General features: G+C 52.4%; 7 protein-coding genes across 7 annotated transcripts; 4 read left to right on the top strand and 3 right to left on the bottom strand.

The window, feature by feature from the left end:
• Window positions 1-1072: 1072 nt before the first annotated feature.
• On the bottom strand, window positions 1073-1916 carry VTN49DRAFT_2622 (uncharacterized protein; the record flags this gene model as incomplete). The annotated part of the gene is made up of 3 exons (XM_069410368.1): window positions 1073-1334; window positions 1398-1822; window positions 1887-1916. 3 exons carry the CDS (start codon window positions 1914-1916, stop codon window positions 1073-1075), a joined length of 717 nt encoding a protein of 238 aa, XP_069269180.1.
• Window positions 1917-4893: 2977 nt separating this feature from the next.
• Window positions 4894-6861, bottom strand: VTN49DRAFT_2621 (uncharacterized protein; the record flags this gene model as incomplete). The annotated part of the gene is made up of 3 exons (XM_069410367.1): window positions 4894-4954; window positions 5016-6544; window positions 6607-6861. 3 exons carry the CDS (start codon window positions 6859-6861, stop codon window positions 4894-4896), a joined length of 1845 nt encoding a protein of 614 aa, XP_069269179.1.
• A 499-nt stretch (window positions 6862-7360) lies between these two features.
• On the top strand, window positions 7361-8111 carry VTN49DRAFT_2620 (uncharacterized protein; the record flags this gene model as incomplete). Its single annotated transcript, XM_069410366.1, has 5 exons — window positions 7361-7367; window positions 7420-7601; window positions 7652-7694; window positions 7746-7972; window positions 8046-8111. The coding sequence occupies 5 exons, from the start codon at window positions 7361-7363 to the stop codon at window positions 8109-8111; spliced, it is 525 nt and encodes a 174-aa protein (XP_069269178.1).
• A 449-nt stretch (window positions 8112-8560) lies between these two features.
• VTN49DRAFT_2619 (uncharacterized protein) lies at window positions 8561-9922 on the top strand (the record flags this gene model as incomplete). Its single annotated transcript, XM_069410364.1, has 5 exons — window positions 8561-8573; window positions 8640-8707; window positions 8768-8777; window positions 8832-8918; window positions 8982-9922. The coding sequence occupies 5 exons, from the start codon at window positions 8561-8563 to the stop codon at window positions 9920-9922; spliced, it is 1119 nt and encodes a 372-aa protein (XP_069269177.1).
• A 314-nt stretch (window positions 9923-10236) lies between these two features.
• VTN49DRAFT_2618 (uncharacterized protein) lies at window positions 10237-10677 on the top strand (the record flags this gene model as incomplete). Its single annotated transcript, XM_069410363.1, has 1 exon — window positions 10237-10677. The coding sequence occupies one exon, from the start codon at window positions 10237-10239 to the stop codon at window positions 10675-10677; it is 441 nt and encodes a 146-aa protein (XP_069269176.1).
• Window positions 10678-10849: 172 nt separating this feature from the next.
• VTN49DRAFT_2617 (uncharacterized protein) lies at window positions 10850-15347 on the bottom strand (the record flags this gene model as incomplete). The annotated part of the gene is made up of 5 exons (XM_069410362.1): window positions 10850-10957; window positions 11007-11084; window positions 11133-11885; window positions 11937-14866; window positions 14933-15347. The coding sequence occupies 5 exons, from the start codon at window positions 15345-15347 to the stop codon at window positions 10850-10852; spliced, it is 4284 nt and encodes a 1427-aa protein (XP_069269175.1).
• Window positions 15348-15604: 257 nt separating this feature from the next.
• VTN49DRAFT_2616 (uncharacterized protein) lies at window positions 15605-16661 on the top strand (the record flags this gene model as incomplete). The annotated part of the gene is made up of 3 exons (XM_069410361.1): window positions 15605-15758; window positions 15811-16040; window positions 16101-16661. The coding sequence occupies 3 exons, from the start codon at window positions 15605-15607 to the stop codon at window positions 16659-16661; spliced, it is 945 nt and encodes a 314-aa protein (XP_069269174.1).
• Between the last annotated feature and the right edge of the window lie 283 nt (window positions 16662-16944).

The following is a 16944-nucleotide window of genomic DNA, read 5'->3' as shown; positions in this document are numbered from 1 at the left end:
GGACCTGATCTAATAAACTTAAGCTTAACCTACCAAACAATGAATCCCAGCGCAGCACATCAAATGGGAAAGAAACCCGATGCACATTCTGAATTCCTATTATTATAACCAAACCGAAAAAAAAAAAAGGGAAGGGAAAAAAAAAAAAATAAAATCCAAATCGGCCCGAGAATCATCCTTCCTAGCGGTTAGACTTTATGATTTATTAAACCTCTAGTGGCTTTCTGGGACCCCCCTGCAAGTGCCCATTTGGGAAATACCTGTAGTCGAGACCAATTCCTTAGCGGGAGGACCCTGCAGAAAATGAACATGCAAATAATAATTTCCCTGCGTTAGGGGAAAAGTAATTTATTCGGTTCATCGGTTCATGCCGATTTATGTATATTGAAAAGAAAAAGACTAAGGGGGGGCCGGAACCTGGTTGGAGAAACCAGCAGGTTGCATTTATCCGGTGACGTTGTTGCTTTGTTTGTCATGTAATGGGTCAGGTTGGAACCCCCGACCGGCACTCGAAAATCCTCCTGGCGATGTTGCGGGGAGAGGAGGGGAGATCGGTGTGTGAACCCTCCTGCGGGATCGAAATTGAAAATCGAGATGGGATCGGCTACATTTCATCTGGGGATTGTCTTGGTTGACGAGATGAATTAATTGGTGTGCCCAATGTGGCAAGGGATAGGTGGTGACGGACTGAACGGTTGAAATATGGCGGAGACAGAGATTCCTGAATCAAGACTACGGTTATTGATTCAATCGTATATACTACTTTCTATACATTGCTTACGGAGGGAATCGGTCTGATATAAACCCATTGAATTGAAGCCCATAATCAATGCCCAGTCTACCATACACCTCTAACCCGTCTAGAAAACCATACCCCAAAAACAAGAAACAAGGCAACCGAGATGGTATCCAACACAGAAGCCAATCTATCTCCCCGATGCAATCGCCCCGTAAACACCAACCCAGTAGGATACAAGAAGCAGGAGCAAACGTCGTTGTCATCAAGTCATGATGTCGATCCTTTGGCATCATTGGAAAAAAAAAAAAAAAAAAAACAAAGAATGGCGGGAATCTAATAGTGGTCTGTATCCAGAGTAGCCGCCTTCCGCTTGGCGCCCGCCCGCTTCGGGATCGCCATGTGGTGGAAGGAGCGCAAATGCTCGACGAGGTGGTCTCGTCGAGGGAAGCCGCTGGAGCCCTTGCGCGAGCACGACTCGATGGGGCAGTCTGTGCGGAGCGGATCATGCACGCTGGTCTGGTGACGCTTGACGTCGGCGACCCGCGTGAAGCACTTGCCGCATAGGTCGCAGGGGAAGGTGTGGCGGGAGGATCGACTGAACTCTGGTCAGAAAAATCCAACGTACTTGGGGTAACAGCAAAAGGATGAAGGAACTTACTTGTCCAGATCCACTCTCGGCTGCCGTCGCCGAGGCGCCGACACGGGGACGCCGCTGGGGAAAGTCGGCGACTGGTCCACCGGCGAAATGGAAAACATTTGCGCGTTGTTCATTTCGCCGTGGGATCGCGGGATGGGAATGCCCCACGGCGCAATTGGGGGCTCGTACTCCACTGGAGACGGGTGGTCCAGGGGGTACGGGACATCCATGGGCAGGGAGGTGCAGTCATCCGCCGGCTCCGACGCCGTCGGGGACATTGGCGGGAAGGTGGAATCGGCGGACGACGAGTAGAGCATGGAGAAGTCGAGCTGGCCCGGGAAGGAGCTCGCGTGGTTGTGGGGGAACATGGCATGCGGCATCGAGTCGATGCTGGTGCCGGAGAGGGAATACTCCATCGGCGGGGGCACTTCAAAGTCGAAGGAGGACTGGCAATCAACAAGTACGTCATTGGTATCGACCGATCGCAAGGTCTGCTATCGAGTCACTTACCATGGCGGGAGAGGGAGGGTAGCTCTGCATGTTGGAGGTTGGAATCCAAATCGCCATCTAAAATAACAATGGACGGGGGGGAGTGATGTCGAGCCGGGATGGACAGAAGATGGGAGACAAAACAAAGCCTGGGGACACCGCGGGTTAAATCATTTAAATGTGCAATTCCAGCACTGGCAGCGACACTTGTCACTGGAGTGTGGAATTGGCCAATTAGCAGGAGAAAGAGGGGCCCCCCAGGGTCTCCAGCATGACCCCAGGACGAGAGACTCAGCTATCCGCACGGAGGCCGCCTGTGATTGGGGCGCGCTCGCAATGCGGCCAACTGCAGAGGGTCCAGGGTGGAGTGCGTGGAAGGTGTGGAAGACAATTGGAAGCCTCATGGAAAAACGCTAGAAGCACGCTAGAAGGATTTAGCGTCATTACGGAAACCTTACGGAATTTCAGCTAACACGCTGCATGAGAGACGTCATGCTACGCGCTCATTGGTGCATTCACACAAAAGGCTCCTTTATCCTTTTCCTGGACGATTATCGGTCAGTCCCCGCGGAGGTCTTTGATCGCCTGCGGCTTCAAAAGACCACAGACGGGAATAATACTCCGTAAACAGTTGCGGACGCGACCGATCATCGAACAGCCGTTTGGTGGGCCAATCGCAAATGCCTGCATGGTACTGCGTCTGCATGACAAAAAAACAATCCGACCCGTCGCCCCAAGGCCCAAACCGACTCGTACAGCGAGCATTTGCGCGTCGAGATGTTTGGGAACGAACTGCCTAAAGTCTGTGTGATTACGGGCCCCGTCTCTGACTGGCAGGTCTGGCCGCCTCATCATCAACGGATGTCATTTGTCCTGCAGTGCTATCTTCACCGGGGGACCGATCAGGTCTTTCTTCTGTCCATCATCCTTCAAAGTTGACATGACCCATTTCTCGGCCCGTCGAAATCCTAACACGATCGCCAACACGGCCTTGTGACGGGAGGTCGAAGCTAGCCGAAGCGCCGGCTCATCGCTAGTCAATCTCGATGTTAGTTCATCCAGAGTGAACGCCTCCCGCTATGACGAAACAGGCGTAGTCTCCTAGACCGGTTGGCCATTGGCTTAGGATTCGGAGTTTTTGGACCCCTCCTGCGGACCTTGCACTTGGACAAAAAAAAAAAAACATCGCATAGTAAGTGCATTCGTTTATTCTCGACTTGACCAGGAATTCCAACGCCAATGAATGCATGCCACACAATCAATCGTCCGGTCGACTATCAGACGGCCTGCAAGGGCAATCGGAAAGGGCCGAGCCATGACGACAAAAAGTCACAAGTCCAGCATCCGAAGTCACGCGGCAACTGCCAAGCCACAGTTTTTTGGACTCGGTCTTTTCCTCTTTCGGATTGAGTTGTCCGCATTTTGCCGACTTGCACATCTTGCCAAGAAAAATTCACGAATCAAATCGGGCACTGATAAAGAATGTGGAGTCAATTGGCCAATAATCAACCGCCCTGCTTTCCACCATACTCTTTTAGTTTTAGATTAATTAATAACTCTTGGCACGCCATGCCGCGATTCTCGTAATTGTCGTTCATTGTTGGAGCCTCAGGCCTGCCCAGTCCTTGACCGCAGAACTAGACCCGGCACTCGAGAGACTTTGTTCCTTAGAGCCGCACCATCAAGCAGACAAGGATCATTCGTGCTCTGTTTCAGTCTGATTCGAAGACCATAATTCCAGATTATTTTCTTGTCGATGCAGAAGAAAACTAGTACGCCTAGCCAGCCTATCACGGTCCTGGCAATGCCAGAGAAGCCTTCTAGAAAACCTTGATTCAGGAACGGGACTGAATTGATCGTCTTCTTTTGGGACTACCAAGGCAGACCTTATTCGAAATTCGGCTGCATAGCCATGGGCTCACAGCGACGAATTACTGCGCTAGCTTGCTCCGTGCCTCGCTGGGTGAACGAAACCAGAGGGTCGCTACTTGCAACTGAGTACTCGTACTTGTGCTAGGCGATGCGATGCGCCTTTTTTGCCGTTGGTCTTTTGGTTTCCATTGTGGCTGGTGTTTTTGTCTCTCTCAATCCTAGCGAAGAGCCTCACTATAACCGAGTTTCTGGATGGTGTTTTTCAGGACAGAAAAGTCTCGATGTACTTAGAAGGAAGGTCAACTGGAATAAAAGTAAAAACAATCGACCACTCGGCAGGCCGAGTCTGATCTCGTGCCACGAGTTTCACGGGTTTGGCTTCTCTGGCTTTTTGGCACGAACTCAGCTGGATTTCGCTTTTGGCAGAGCGGAGGTGGCTGCCATGCGCTTTGTTCCTCGCGGGCTTTTGAAAATCCCTTATTGGACGGGGAACAGAGGCGTGCTGCCCCGGATGCCCGATAAAATGTCATTCAGAATCTTGGGATTTCATTCATGTGCTTTTTCGTTTTCTAGAAGAAAACCGTTGATTCTTGAGCAGTGCCACCGCGGTTCCAAGTTAGGGCTTCCGGACTTAGTGACCTCCGCCTTTTGTGCGTGGAGTCGGGGTTGAACGGGTATGCATGGTGCATGCATGGTGTGGGGGAATACGATACGAGTTCAGCTGGCGATGGACAGACTGAACGATAGAGTCCTGATCGCCAGGGTTCACCGATCGGCTTGGCCAAAGGCCTAAGCCTGAGATACCCTGAAATATCCGTCGTCATCTGAAATGGATTTGATGATGGACACGATCAAGACATACGTTTTCGCAAGTCTTAGCAAGGACTGCCAGTTCATCGATCCTAATCTCGTGATTCAATTGTTTGCTCTGATTAGTGGATTTGAAATCATTTACTCGATCGGATATGTTAAAGATTAAGGACTTGAGGCTCCTCATTGTATCTGAATTGAATGAACTGACTCTCGGTACTAGGCTCATGACCATACCCCAGCCCGACCATACGTACCCTTTGCTGACGTAACCCGCCCAATCCCATGAGAAAAAAAAAAAAGAAAATAGATTAAAGAATGAACAAAAAGGCTGGCAAGTATAGCCTCAAAGCTCATCCTCGAGGTACTTGTAGACAAACTTAAAATCGGCTTTGCGCCGGTTCATCCTGTTCGGGATAGTCAGCGGCAGTGTACTCCATTGGAGGTAATCAATGTTCGGAAACTCACCATGTACTCTCGTAATCAAAGAACCGGTACGTGCCCTGCTCAAACTCATCCGAGATGGTCTTCGGCTCCTCATGCCGCTGGAACCATGTTTGGTATTGCTTGTGGAACCGCCAACTCTGGTTCTTGAGCGCCTTGGCTGCGAGGTACTGCTGATATGTGCCTTGCCGGTAGTAGAAAATGTAGAATAGCGTGTCCGTATCGATGCGCCCCGTCTCGAATAGCCGCGGGTCGTCCAGAATCGGCAATGGTTCCTGCGGGTAGTAGAGCGGTGTGTTGTACGGATTCTGCGGTTCATAGTGTCGGGGCTTCTCCGCATCTCCCGGCTCCGGGCACGTGTTGAGTGAGGCGGCAAGGAGTCGCTGGACAGATGGCGCTGACATTGTTGGTGTCGACGACACCCGTGTTTTTGTCGTTTCAAATGACTGGATAAGATCTTGGAGTCCAGGTGGCAAGTGGTAAATTGACTCCTCGTTCTTGTTCTCATCCTTACCGGTGCCATTGACTTGCGTCTGTGCGCCGGAATCCTTTGTGCTCGCCTCACCTTTCCCGGACGTTTGGCTGGACGAGGCTGCGTCCGAGGCAGCTGAACCTTTGCCCGGAGCAGGTGAGTCCCGCCGCGAAGGCTCGTCCACGGCAGCTGGCGCTGGAGCAGCCTTGGATGGCAATTGTGCCGTCGAGACACGGGGGGAGGCAACGGACGCAGCTTTGGATTGTGCAGCGTGGTGGGCTCCCGGCGGGGGTGGCAAAGGGGCGATACCGACCCCGTTCTTGTCGCTCGCGGCCGCGGCCGCCGCTGCTGAGGCGTACTTGAGGGTCTCTCCAGGTAATCGTGCGGGTGGTGGTGCTGGTTTCATGTTACTTGTTGTCGATGATGATGACGAGTTCGCGTGTAGCGTCGCCAGGACAGGCAGAGGAGACTTGGTCGACTGCACGTTTGGTCGTCGCATGCCGGCCGCATCCTGCTTCGAATTCTTTTTCGTCGGCGGCTCGGGCTCCTCGTCTTGTGTTTGCTGGCTCTCCTGCTGCTGCTGAGAAGAGGATATTCGGTCGGAGGTGTCCACGATCATGCCGAACTGGGCTTCCTCTTCGTCGAGGTTGAGATCATCATACAGCGTCTCGTCCTCCCCAGAGTAGTCGACATTATGCCCGTCGTCCACGTAGTACTTTATGCTCTCCTTCAGGTCGAGCACCTGGCTGGTTTCAACGTTCCCGTTCTGCAGCGACCGCAACACCAGCTCCAGCTTGTTAATGTGCCAGCGATGTCGCTCCGTGATTCGCGCGATATCCGCCAACCGATTCATCTTAGCCGGGTCCTTCTTCCCTTTCCGCATCGACACTTGTATTGACTCCTCCTCAGCCTCCATGGCTTCGATCTTTTGTTGCAGCTCGTCCACCATCGACGACAAGAATTCGCATGCTTCCGCTTTCTCCTTTTCTTTTGGATCCATTCGGGCGGCTGCTGATAGACCTTCTTTCGAGTACGCCTTGGTCTTCATCTCCTTCTCGACCGCCTTGAATTGCTCCATGCACTGTTCCTGCAGTCAGCCCCGCACAGACGTCTCCTTGTAGAGGGAGAGGGGTCACGACGTACGGTCTCGATTGCTCGCCTCTGCTCCAGCAGAGGTGTCTTGTCTTTGACTTCATTTCCGGCGGCCCACGTCTTGATCTGGTCTCGGAATCGTTGTAGCTTCTTGATTTCCCGCTTCAGGTTCTCCTCGAGCTTATCTCGTTGCGTAGGATTCGACGTCGACTTGATCTTCTCGTAAATCCCCTCGAAGGTCGCGATGCCCTCCGCGACCTTCTTGAAGGTTTTGTCAATTTCTTGTTGTGTCTTTCGCGATGTCATGATGTCTTTGCCGCAGGCACCGGTCTGTAAATAGAGCTCGAGCTGCCCGCTCTCTATCGATGTCCGACAGCGGACCAGACGGAAACAAATCACACCGTGTAGCAGAAACGCGCGACGACTGTCTAAAGAAGGGATTCAGCGGGTTTTCGTGTCCACCGCCAGCGAACCCTGAAGCCCTTGTGAAGAAGCCCTGGCAGGTTGATGATGCCAAGAAATGCCAAGAGTCGGAGGACCCTTCAGCCAATCACAACGGCGACTCGGAGATCGCCTCTGCCGAAATGAGATCAAGTTTCCTTGGACAGCATGAGGGGTGTGCCTTTTGACGGCGGCGTGAAGAGCATCGGCTGTCTGATACATCGGTGCGTTCTGACGTATCATTTTTGGGACAGGCTCTGCATAAACTGCACATTCCACGCTAGAGGGATACATCGGAACTATTGATTGCAGTGTCTATTATCGTTAATACTTAGCGATTACGTACGGCAGCAGTGCAGTGACAATGAAAGGTATGCGAACATGCGTCGCGCGCCCGGTTGATTTGCTCACTGAGGTCCCTAGCCATTCTGCAACGAGTAAAGTCCGCGTCGGTCGTCGTTGACCAGCAACTGGTTTCGTCCATTGGACGTGGCATCCTCGTCTTTGCCGCCGTGGGCAAAGGTGACACGGAGAAGGAGGTCGAGTCGATGGCGTCCAAGATCCTCAAGACGAAGCTGTGGCCAGATGAATCGAATGGTTCGCAAGTAGGTTGCTCTCGGGCTGGGATCAAGAGCACAAGATTTACATTCGGCAGTGGAAGCGCAATGTCCAAGACATTGAAGGGGAGGTTCTATGCGGTATGTCCCTTCTCCCTTGACCCAAATGTCGCTGTCCTGACCTATGGCAAGTGTCGCAATTTACCCTCTACGGACACGTTAAGAAAGGCAACAAGCCCGACTTCCACAACGCCGCCGACGTTGAGACCGCGCGCAGGTTGTACGACCTCTTCTACAACAAAGTGGCAGAGCTCTACAAGCCGGAACGGGTGAAGAACGGCGTCTTCCAGGCGATGATGGAAGTAGAGCTAAAGAATGATGGGCCGGTGGGTGTCGATTACCGCAGTGAAGACGGCGCAGTAGGACTCGGCTTTTCATTATATCCTCTAGAGTCCTCTACGAAAGATTGAAACTGGAGCTAACTGTAGGCAGGTGACGATTGAGATTGAGGTCGATCCATCAAAGAACTCCCAGGAGAAGAGCTCGCAAAGCTCATGAGGAAAAATTCCAAGCAATGTCACTTCATTTCTAGTTAAAAATATTAGGACTGCATCTAGGACGTTCTTGTGAATAGAGATAGACAGCCAGCCTCAACCATGGCTTGTGTGGTAAAGAAATATCCAGAATGAATTTTCGAACGCTTTAGAAGGCGAATATCCCCAAGAATCTCCTTAAGAATATTTAACTTTGCAGAGAAAAGGAGATTTTTAACTCTGAAAAGAAGGAAGTTCCAGTATTTTCTGGATTCTCTTAGGGCTCTGCCCAGGCGGGGCAAGCCGCGGTGAAGAAACGCGCATGGAAGCTTCTTGAACACCACAGCTCCGGTTCTTCTCCCAACTCCGTGAATTCGTTCTTTTGAGCTTGAAATTCCCCTCGTTTGCTACTCTCGAGTGTCTCCTGCGTACTGATTCTCGTGCTGTGCCTGCAATTCGTGCAATACCTCCATCATGGCTGAGCAAAGTAAGCTGCAGATCTTGAAAACCAAGTCGCCAAGTCAGCAATACTAACAAAAGTGCTTTCCGGTAGACCGTCCGCGCGTTTTCCTTGACATCGAGATTGGTGGTAGGAAGGAGGGCCGCATTGCGCTGGAGTTGGTAAGTATTCTTTTGTGATATAGAGGTAGAAAAATTCACCGAACTGACTTGTATGTGTAGTTCAGCGATGGTATGTGCGCCGCAAAAAGGTCCTCTTAGTCGAGAGCTGATCTGACCAGAACAGTCGTCCCGAAGACCGCAGAGAACTTCCGCGCCCTGTGCACGGGTGAAAAGGGCGTCGGCAAGTCCGGGAAGCCATTGCACTACAAGGGTACGAAATGCGCAACGGGAGCACACAATCGGCTTTGTGCTAACTTTTACGTCGCTTGTTAAGGTTGCATCTTCCACCGCGTCATCAAGCAGTTCATGATTCAAGGTGGTGACTTCACGGCGTTCAACGGTACCGGTGGCGAGTCGATCTACGGCGAGAAGTTTGAGGATGAGAACTTTGAGCTCAAGCACGACAAGCCGTTCCTGCTGTCCATGGCCAACTCCGGCCCGGGCACCAACGGCAGCCAGTTCTTCATTACGACGGTGCCGACGCCGCATCTGGATGGCAAGCACGTTGTGTTTGGGCGGGTCATTAACGGCAAGAATGTCGTGCGTAAGATCGAGAACACCCCTACTCAGTCGGATAAGCCGGTGGAGGACTGCGTGATTGTGGACTGCGGCGAGCTCAAGGGTGAGGACTACGCCAAGGCGGAGGAAAAAGTCGTCGACAGCACCGGTGATGCCTACGAGGACTATCCGCAGGACTACGAGGGCGAGTTGAACCCGGCGGACGTGGTCAAGATCGCGACTGAGCTCAAGGAACTCGGCAACCAGCTCTTCAAGGCTGGCGACGTGGACATTGCGATTGAGAAGTACCAGAAGGGTCTGCGCTACCTGAACGAGTATCCGGAGGCGGAGGAAGAGCAGGAGAAGGAGGCCTTTGACAAGATCAAGCAGCTGCGCTTCACGTTGCACTCCAACTCGTCACTGCTCGCCAACAAGCTGAAGCGCTTCAAGGACGGTAAGACCTGGGCCGGCTATGCCCTGGAAGCATCCCGACACACCAACCCCAAGGATGCCGATCTGGCCAAGGCATACTACCGCCGCGCCGTCGCCAAGATCGGTCTCAAGGAGGAGGATGATGCGCTCAAGGATCTGCATGAGGCGCAGAAGCTGGCACCGGACGATGTCGCGATTACCAACGAGATTGCGCGTGTGCACCGCATCATCAAGGAGGCCGAGAAGAAGGAGCGGGAGACGGTGAAGAAGTTCTTCGCGAATTAAACAAAAAGACTGGGGGTTTATTATGGGAACTTAAATTGCATAGATGTACTAGTTTCATGCGTGCAGGCGTTTAGCGGAATATTCATTTGAGTGAGCTTCATTCTGATTCCATGTTCCTACGCCAGTTGACGCCAAATACCAACACTTCAGGCACCAAAACCTGATCGTCTCTGATTGGCCATATCTCCATCAAACAATCGAAGTATATAGACCTCTTCAACCACCACCGCAATCCCAAATCCCAATTCTTCAATTGCATTCTCCCGTAACACATCAATTCAAAGAGCCTCAACAATTATCATGTCTAATTCGTCATGATATCAACACCCTCCAACCAAAACAATGATCCCACAGTACTCCCACAATCAACCGAAGAAGTAGCGGCCGCCCTCCGCCGTATCTCCACCCATCCAACCCTAACCCCTTTCCGCCGACGCGTCTATCGCACCCTCTTGTCCATCCCCCCCGGACAATGGACTACCTACGGGGTTTTGGCGGATTATCTCTCCTCATCGCCGCGCGCTGTGGGTAACGCGCTGCGAACAAATCCTTTTGCGCCACAGGTGCCGTGTCATCGCGTGTTGGCGGCGGATCGGTCGCTATGTGGTTACAAGGGCGAGAAGGAAGGTTATGGGGGATTGCCGGAGAAAAGGGCGTTGTTGGAGAAAGAGGGCGTGGAGTTCGATGAGAAAGGGAGGGCGAGAGGGCAGGTTTTTGAGGGGCTGGTGGATTTGGGGGAAAAGAGTCGGAGTTGATTTCAAACGTATGGAAGATGTTTCGAGAGATAGATGCGTTTGATACTCCGTACTGTATGATAATGGTCATTAATCGATCTCATCAAAACCCAACCTATGTACCGTCCCGACCGTTATTTAACAAAAAAAAAAAAAAAANAAAAAAAAAAGAAAATCACAAGAAGAGAAAACCTCATTGATGTTGCGACCGCCCCTTGATGTAGTTCCGATTCTCAATCGTCACGCTCTTGGTCATATGGTTCACCTTGTAGACGCCAACCAGACGAGATGCAAGTTCAAACTGGTGCCGTTAGCGTAGGTCCATACGAGGGAGATGAAATTTGGCCTACCATGTTGTTGCGCAGCGAAATGACAATAAACTGTGCATTCTTTGTGCGCTCCTTGATGTACGAAGCCACAATCGACACCTACTACGGTCAGTATATTCTCCCAACTGAGGCAGAGGTACAACTCACATTGCGGAAGTCCAACGCAGCGTCAATCTCGTCCATGACGTACAGCGGCGTTGGTTTGTAGTGGTGCAGCGCAAAGACCAGTGCAAGACTCGACAGTGTCTTCTCGCCACCAGATAGATTGCTGATGTTCTTCCAGCTCTTCTTCGGCGGCATGACCGAGAACAAGATGCCCTCCGAGAAGGGATCTAGCGAGTCGACCAGCTCCAGCTCGGCGTTGCCGCCCATTGTGATCATCTGGTACATCTCCTTCAGACGCAGCGAGATGATGCTGAAGCCCTCCATGAACCCTGTCAGCCGGGCCGAGCGCAGACTATCAAGTCGCGCCTTGGCATTGTCGCGATTCGTCAGCGCCTCCTTGAGATCCGCCGACCGGGTTTCGTATTCGGCCACACGCCGGCGGTACTCTTCAATGACAGAAAGGTCCACGGACGCGTTCTGCGTCTTTTCCTCCAATGCCGCGATCCCGGCTTTCAGAGTATCCTTGTTCATGCCGGCCAGCTCGTCTGCAGTGTACATCGGCAGTTCTGTCGAGGACTCTTCCTCGCCCAGATCACTAATGTTCTGCAAGCTGAGCTTGGACAGCTTCTCCGTCCAGTACTGCCGTCGCTTCTCGTTCTCGGCCAACACCTTCTGGTTCTCCTCGAGCTTGTTGCGCATCTCAATCTCGGCGGCACGCGACTCGTTCAACTCCGCAGTCTTCTCATCCAGCTCCTGTTTGAGCGCCTTGAGCTCGCTCTTCTTGGTTTCCAGAGCCTGCCTTCGTTAGTATCTTACACACATATCATAGGAGCAAGGGATGGTCACCTCTTGCGCCTCCTCAGCTCGGCGCCTCGACCCAGAAGCATCGCTGGCCTGGTTCTTGACATCGTTATTCAGCTGCTCAATCTCCTCCTGTAGCTGCTCCATCTCCGCCTCGGCTTCCGCGCGCGCTTTTTCGTGCTTCTTGACCAGCTTCTCGTTCTTCGATCGGGCCATCTCGGCGTTGGAGATTTCTTCAGTCAGCATGCTGATCTGCTCCTTGAGCCCGTCCACCTTTGCCTTCTGGCTTCTCAGACGGACACCGCCCACTTCCATAATCTTGTTCTGGAGCGTCTGAATCTCTTCCTCAATCCCGGCCTTTTGCTCTCGCAATGCCTCAATCTCACGCTCCAGGGAGGCAATTTGCTTCTCCAGGGCTTGGGCTCGGCTGTCATCCGTTTTCGAGGGCTTATGCTCCGCGTGGAGCTCTTTGAGGCGCCGCTGCGCATCTGCAAGGCTTCGCCTGCCGCTCTCGATTTCGATGCCAATCTTTTGAATGCTGGTTTCCACCTTGGGGATTTCGTTCGACTTCTCCCGGATCGAGAATTCCAGCTGGCGCTGGCGTTCCAGGAACATCTGCAGCTTCTTCTCCATCTCATCGCGGTCGGACTCAAGTTTGATCACCTGTTCTTTGGTCGTCTCGGCGACTAGCTTAGACGACATGCCTCCCCGCGCTACGCGAGTGCCACCACCGCTCATCGTCCCCGACGTGTCAATGAGTTCGCCGTCGAGCGTTACCACTCGCCATCGCCGAGCACCGTACGCGATCCGGTTTGCTTGCTGCAGGTCCTTGGCAACCAGAGTGTCCCGCAGAACGCTGTAGAAGGCCGGGGCAAATCTCGGCTCCTTAGGTTTGACCAAGTCGAACAGCCGGGGCACATTCTCTGGCGTGGAAATGGGCGACATGTCCCGTTTCGGCAATCGATCCAGGAGGATGAAATTCGCACGGCCGAGGTTGTTCTTGCGGAGGTAGTCAATGCACTGTTGACCCACTTCGACCGTATCAACCACCATGTTGTCTAGTTGCGGGCATGCCGTCGAAATCGCCACATCGTACTTCTCGTCGATTGTCCCCAGATTGCCGAGTCGTCCATGGAATCCATCGATGCGACCTGATTCTTTCAAACGCATCAATCCAGACAACACGCTGCCCCGGTTCTGAGTACTGGCGAGACTCGCGCGAGCCTCGTCGGCCTTTTGACGTGCGCTAGACACTTGGCTTCGGAGCTCAGGTTCTTTCTTGGAGAGCTTGGCTAGCTCACCGCGGAGATTCTCCAACTCGGCTTCGAGGTTGGCCTTCTCCTCGTGTCGCTGCTCCAGCTCGGTCTGCTTGTCTTCAAGGCTCTGCTGAATCGATGCAATCTTTGCTTGCGCCTCTTCTATAGCTCGTGCCCCCGCATTACTTTTCTCCTTGAGAATATCAAGCTCACTCCGGGCAACCGCTACAGCAGACTGCTTCTCGTTGATCTTGGCATTCCATGGCTCCAGAGACTTCTGCTTCTCAGCAATCTGGTCAGAAAGACCCTGGGTTTTCCCTTTCAAACTCTCGCGAATTTCTGCCAGCTCCTGCTCTTCCGTCTTCATCTCCTTCTCAAGCTCTGAGATCTCGGCAGTTTTCTTCTCGATGTCGTAGGTGTACTTTTCAACCATGCTCTTGCACTCAGAAGCGGACAAGCGACTTGTTTGCATGGTCTTTTCCAACTTTTTCTGCTTGCCCGTCAAGAATTTACGCTTCTCCTCGAACTTGACCGACTCTTTGTCGTACTTGGCCATCTCCTTGAGAAGAGCCTGGGTTTCTCTCTCAAGGGCCTCATACTCCTTGGTCTTGCGCTTGTAAACTCTTTCAAGTTCTTTGATCCCAGACTCGCTACCTTCGTGCTTCTCGAGCTCCAAATTCAGCATCTCCTGCATTTGAACAATCGCCTCCTCTGTAACCCGAATGTTATCATTGCACTCGGAGATGTAAATCTGGTAGAGAGCAGACTGCTTCATGACAAGCTCGTTCTCGTCGCGGATGTACGCTAACGCCTTGTTCTTTTTATCCTCCAAGGCGTTCTTCTCTCTTTCAACGTGCTGAACCCGGTTGTTTTTCTCCACACAAACGTCGTTGAGAGTTTCAACTTCCGCTGCAGCCTCCTCGATAGGGGCCTTGTACTTTGAGGTCCCAATGATATCCTCGAGATATTCCAACAGCCCATCCTCGTGCTCATTCGTAGCCTTGGGCTTCATCTGGGCAATCGACTCAACCTCACCTTGAAGGATCAGGAAACGCTTGTGATCCAGATCAATCCCGCGTTCACGGAGGAACGTCGTGACTGTCGTGAAGTTGGTCTCTTTCCTGTTCATGTAGTATTTGCTCGTATTGTTCTTGAATGCTCGACGCGACACGATGAGTTGAGAATCCGGAACGACCTCGTGTGCACCACCAGGTAAATCGATAATCTCCTGGAAGTATACCTCAACTTCACAAAATGGTAAGTCGGGAAAAGTCGCTGAATTATGGATCAGAGCTGAAATCTTGCCCTGTCTCATCTTGCTGGCGCGGAAACCAAAGACAAACAAGAGGGCATCAATCACGTTGGACTTCCCAGAACCATTCGGGCCAACAATCGACGAGAACGAGACATGAAACGGGCCAACGACCTGTCTACCAGCGTAACTCTTAAAGTTGGTCAGCACCAAATGCGTGATAACCATTCGTGGTTTCTGCCCCATGGGTTCCTCGACCATGGGAAGGCCAAGCGAGCGCGATTTGACTACGATATCCATCGGTTTTTCCAGGTTTGACGATTGGGGATTGATGATGGAAATTTGCGATTTCTGCTCGGCCACTTGCTTCGTCGGCGACGGGGGACGGTTCGCGGCGGATTGCGTGATGTCCGCAAGGGGGCTGGACGAGTCCCGTCTCGATCGCGTGGCAGACGGCTCCGGCGACGCTGAAGGAGAAGGGGTAGGAAGTGAGGATTGTTCTTGTGTCGGCGTAACTGATTCACGGCGCTTACGGGATAATGCCGAACTCTTCCTCTTCTTCTGAGCAGCTCGGGCAGTTTCCGGAGGTGATTGCGATTCGTCGCGCGCCGATACGATGGTGCTCCCTTCTGGCTCCTCCACGCTCTCCATGACCTGGGATGCCTCCGACTCGGCGGCGGTCGCTACGCTTTCGCCAGACCGTCGGCCGGCCCGTGATCGCCTCTTGACAGAGGGGCTTGTTACATCCGCGGTCTTGCGACGACTTGCGCGCCTCTTTGCTGGCACGGGCGTGAAATCCTCGTCCTCGTCGTCGCGCGCTGTTGACACGGACGGCGTAGGGGTGGGGGTGACATTGCCGCTATCTTCCTCCTCGGATGTCTCCTCGACGACGAATTTCTTCTTCGAAGCGGCGCGCCGCGAGGGTCTGCCCTCTTTGACAGACGCCATTGTGGGACTGGGGGAACTGTACACGAGAGCGAAGGAGAAGACGAGACAAACGAGCCGATGTCGGGTTTGTTTGTTTATGAGCTTTCCAAAGGCGGATAGGCCAAATCATGCAAACGGAGGGTTGTGATTGGCCAGCTCTCTCACCGCCTGCCACTTGCAATACGCATTAGGTACTTTGTACCGGTGCTAATTATCGCGATCTATCAGGGCCCTAGAATTCATGAACCTGGGGAAATTGATGCTTCGGTACCGCAAAGATGGCGCCATGGGAACAGTTCGAGGCGACATTCCAATTCAATAGGAATATTGCATACGATAAGAAGACGGTTGACCAGATCTTAGCTAATCGGCGCGCGCTGGAAAACCAGCTTTTCATTGATCGCCTACTTGGACTTCTCGGTGTCAAAGGAGGTACGTGTTTGCTCGCCGTGGTACTGGATGGAGGCATGCTGAACGATCGCAGTACAACAAGCATATCCTCCAAAAACCAACCAGGACCTTAGGAACCTCTATCGGCAAATCGTCTCGTCGTCGTTCCCCAGCCATCATAGGCAGGCTGTGATTTACTACCTCCTCAGAGACTGCCGTGCGCCTGGCGATGCGATATTGCAGTTCACGCGGCGCTGTTACCTCCCGGAGCAGTATGAGATGTTCATCCACGGGCTATGGTATCTCGATCGTCTTGAATTTCGGGTATGACATTGCATATGTGGTTCTTCGAGGTCCATCGGCTGAGAGTTATTCAATTTGCAGAGAGCACTCGATTACCTTACACAGCCATCCCTGATACCGACATTTCCCGACGACATCCTCCATGTTTTGTCTCTACAGACGCTACCCAAGCATGACGATGTCCTGGCTGTGACGTATTATCTTACTGTTTCTCCCCCGTTGAATTCTGAAAAAGTCCGCCGATCGTTCTTCGACATCCTCTGCCGTGCCAGTGTTACCGAGTCATTCTATTTTAGCAGAAAGCATGGCGACAATGCCCGGCGAGAATTCTTCGAGCAGCTAGTGTGGAGCGTCCTCAAATCAGAAGCAGGCAAACCACGGGCGGAGCGAGCACTGGAGCTCGTGGGCTTGCCTCTTGATGAAGAGGAAGAGTCGTGGCTCGAGGATTTCCTTCTCACTGGCAAAGGCTCGACGTTGCCAGGTGCGAAAGACACTGTTCTGATGCGACGACTCGCGACCGGGAGATCGCAAAACCTGCCGAGCGAAGTGGAGTCTCTGAGTGGCCGGAAGGTTGATGGGATCAATTGGGATGATCTCCGGCTTCCCGGCCAGTCGACATCTTTTCTAAGGAATGTAATCTAGTTTCGCCATGGAGAACTGGTGTGGAGTTTGGCATGGGATAGGGACGTTCCAGGATTCATTGCAATTGTGTACAATGAAATGAATATATAGTCTAATCGCTGATTATCACGTTATAATAGACCTGAAAGCGTTCAATGAGAATATGGCTGGATCTTGATTGCCGTCAATGCGTAATGCTTATCAACTACCGGATAAGATAAGGCAAGACGCGACTAACCAAATAAGGAATGTACTGTAATCGAAATTCATCTCCAACTTTGCTTATATAAGAATCAAGTCAATC

The sequence above is a fragment of the Thermomyces lanuginosus genome (genome assembly GCF_041956635.1).
Source record: "Thermomyces lanuginosus strain ATCC 200065 unplaced genomic scaffold VTN49scaffold_27, whole genome shotgun sequence".
Classification (NCBI taxonomy): domain Eukaryota; kingdom Fungi; phylum Ascomycota; class Eurotiomycetes; order Eurotiales; family Trichocomaceae; genus Thermomyces; species Thermomyces lanuginosus.
Note: the sequence above shows the minus strand (reverse complement) of the source record. Positions and strands in the feature narration are given on the sequence as shown.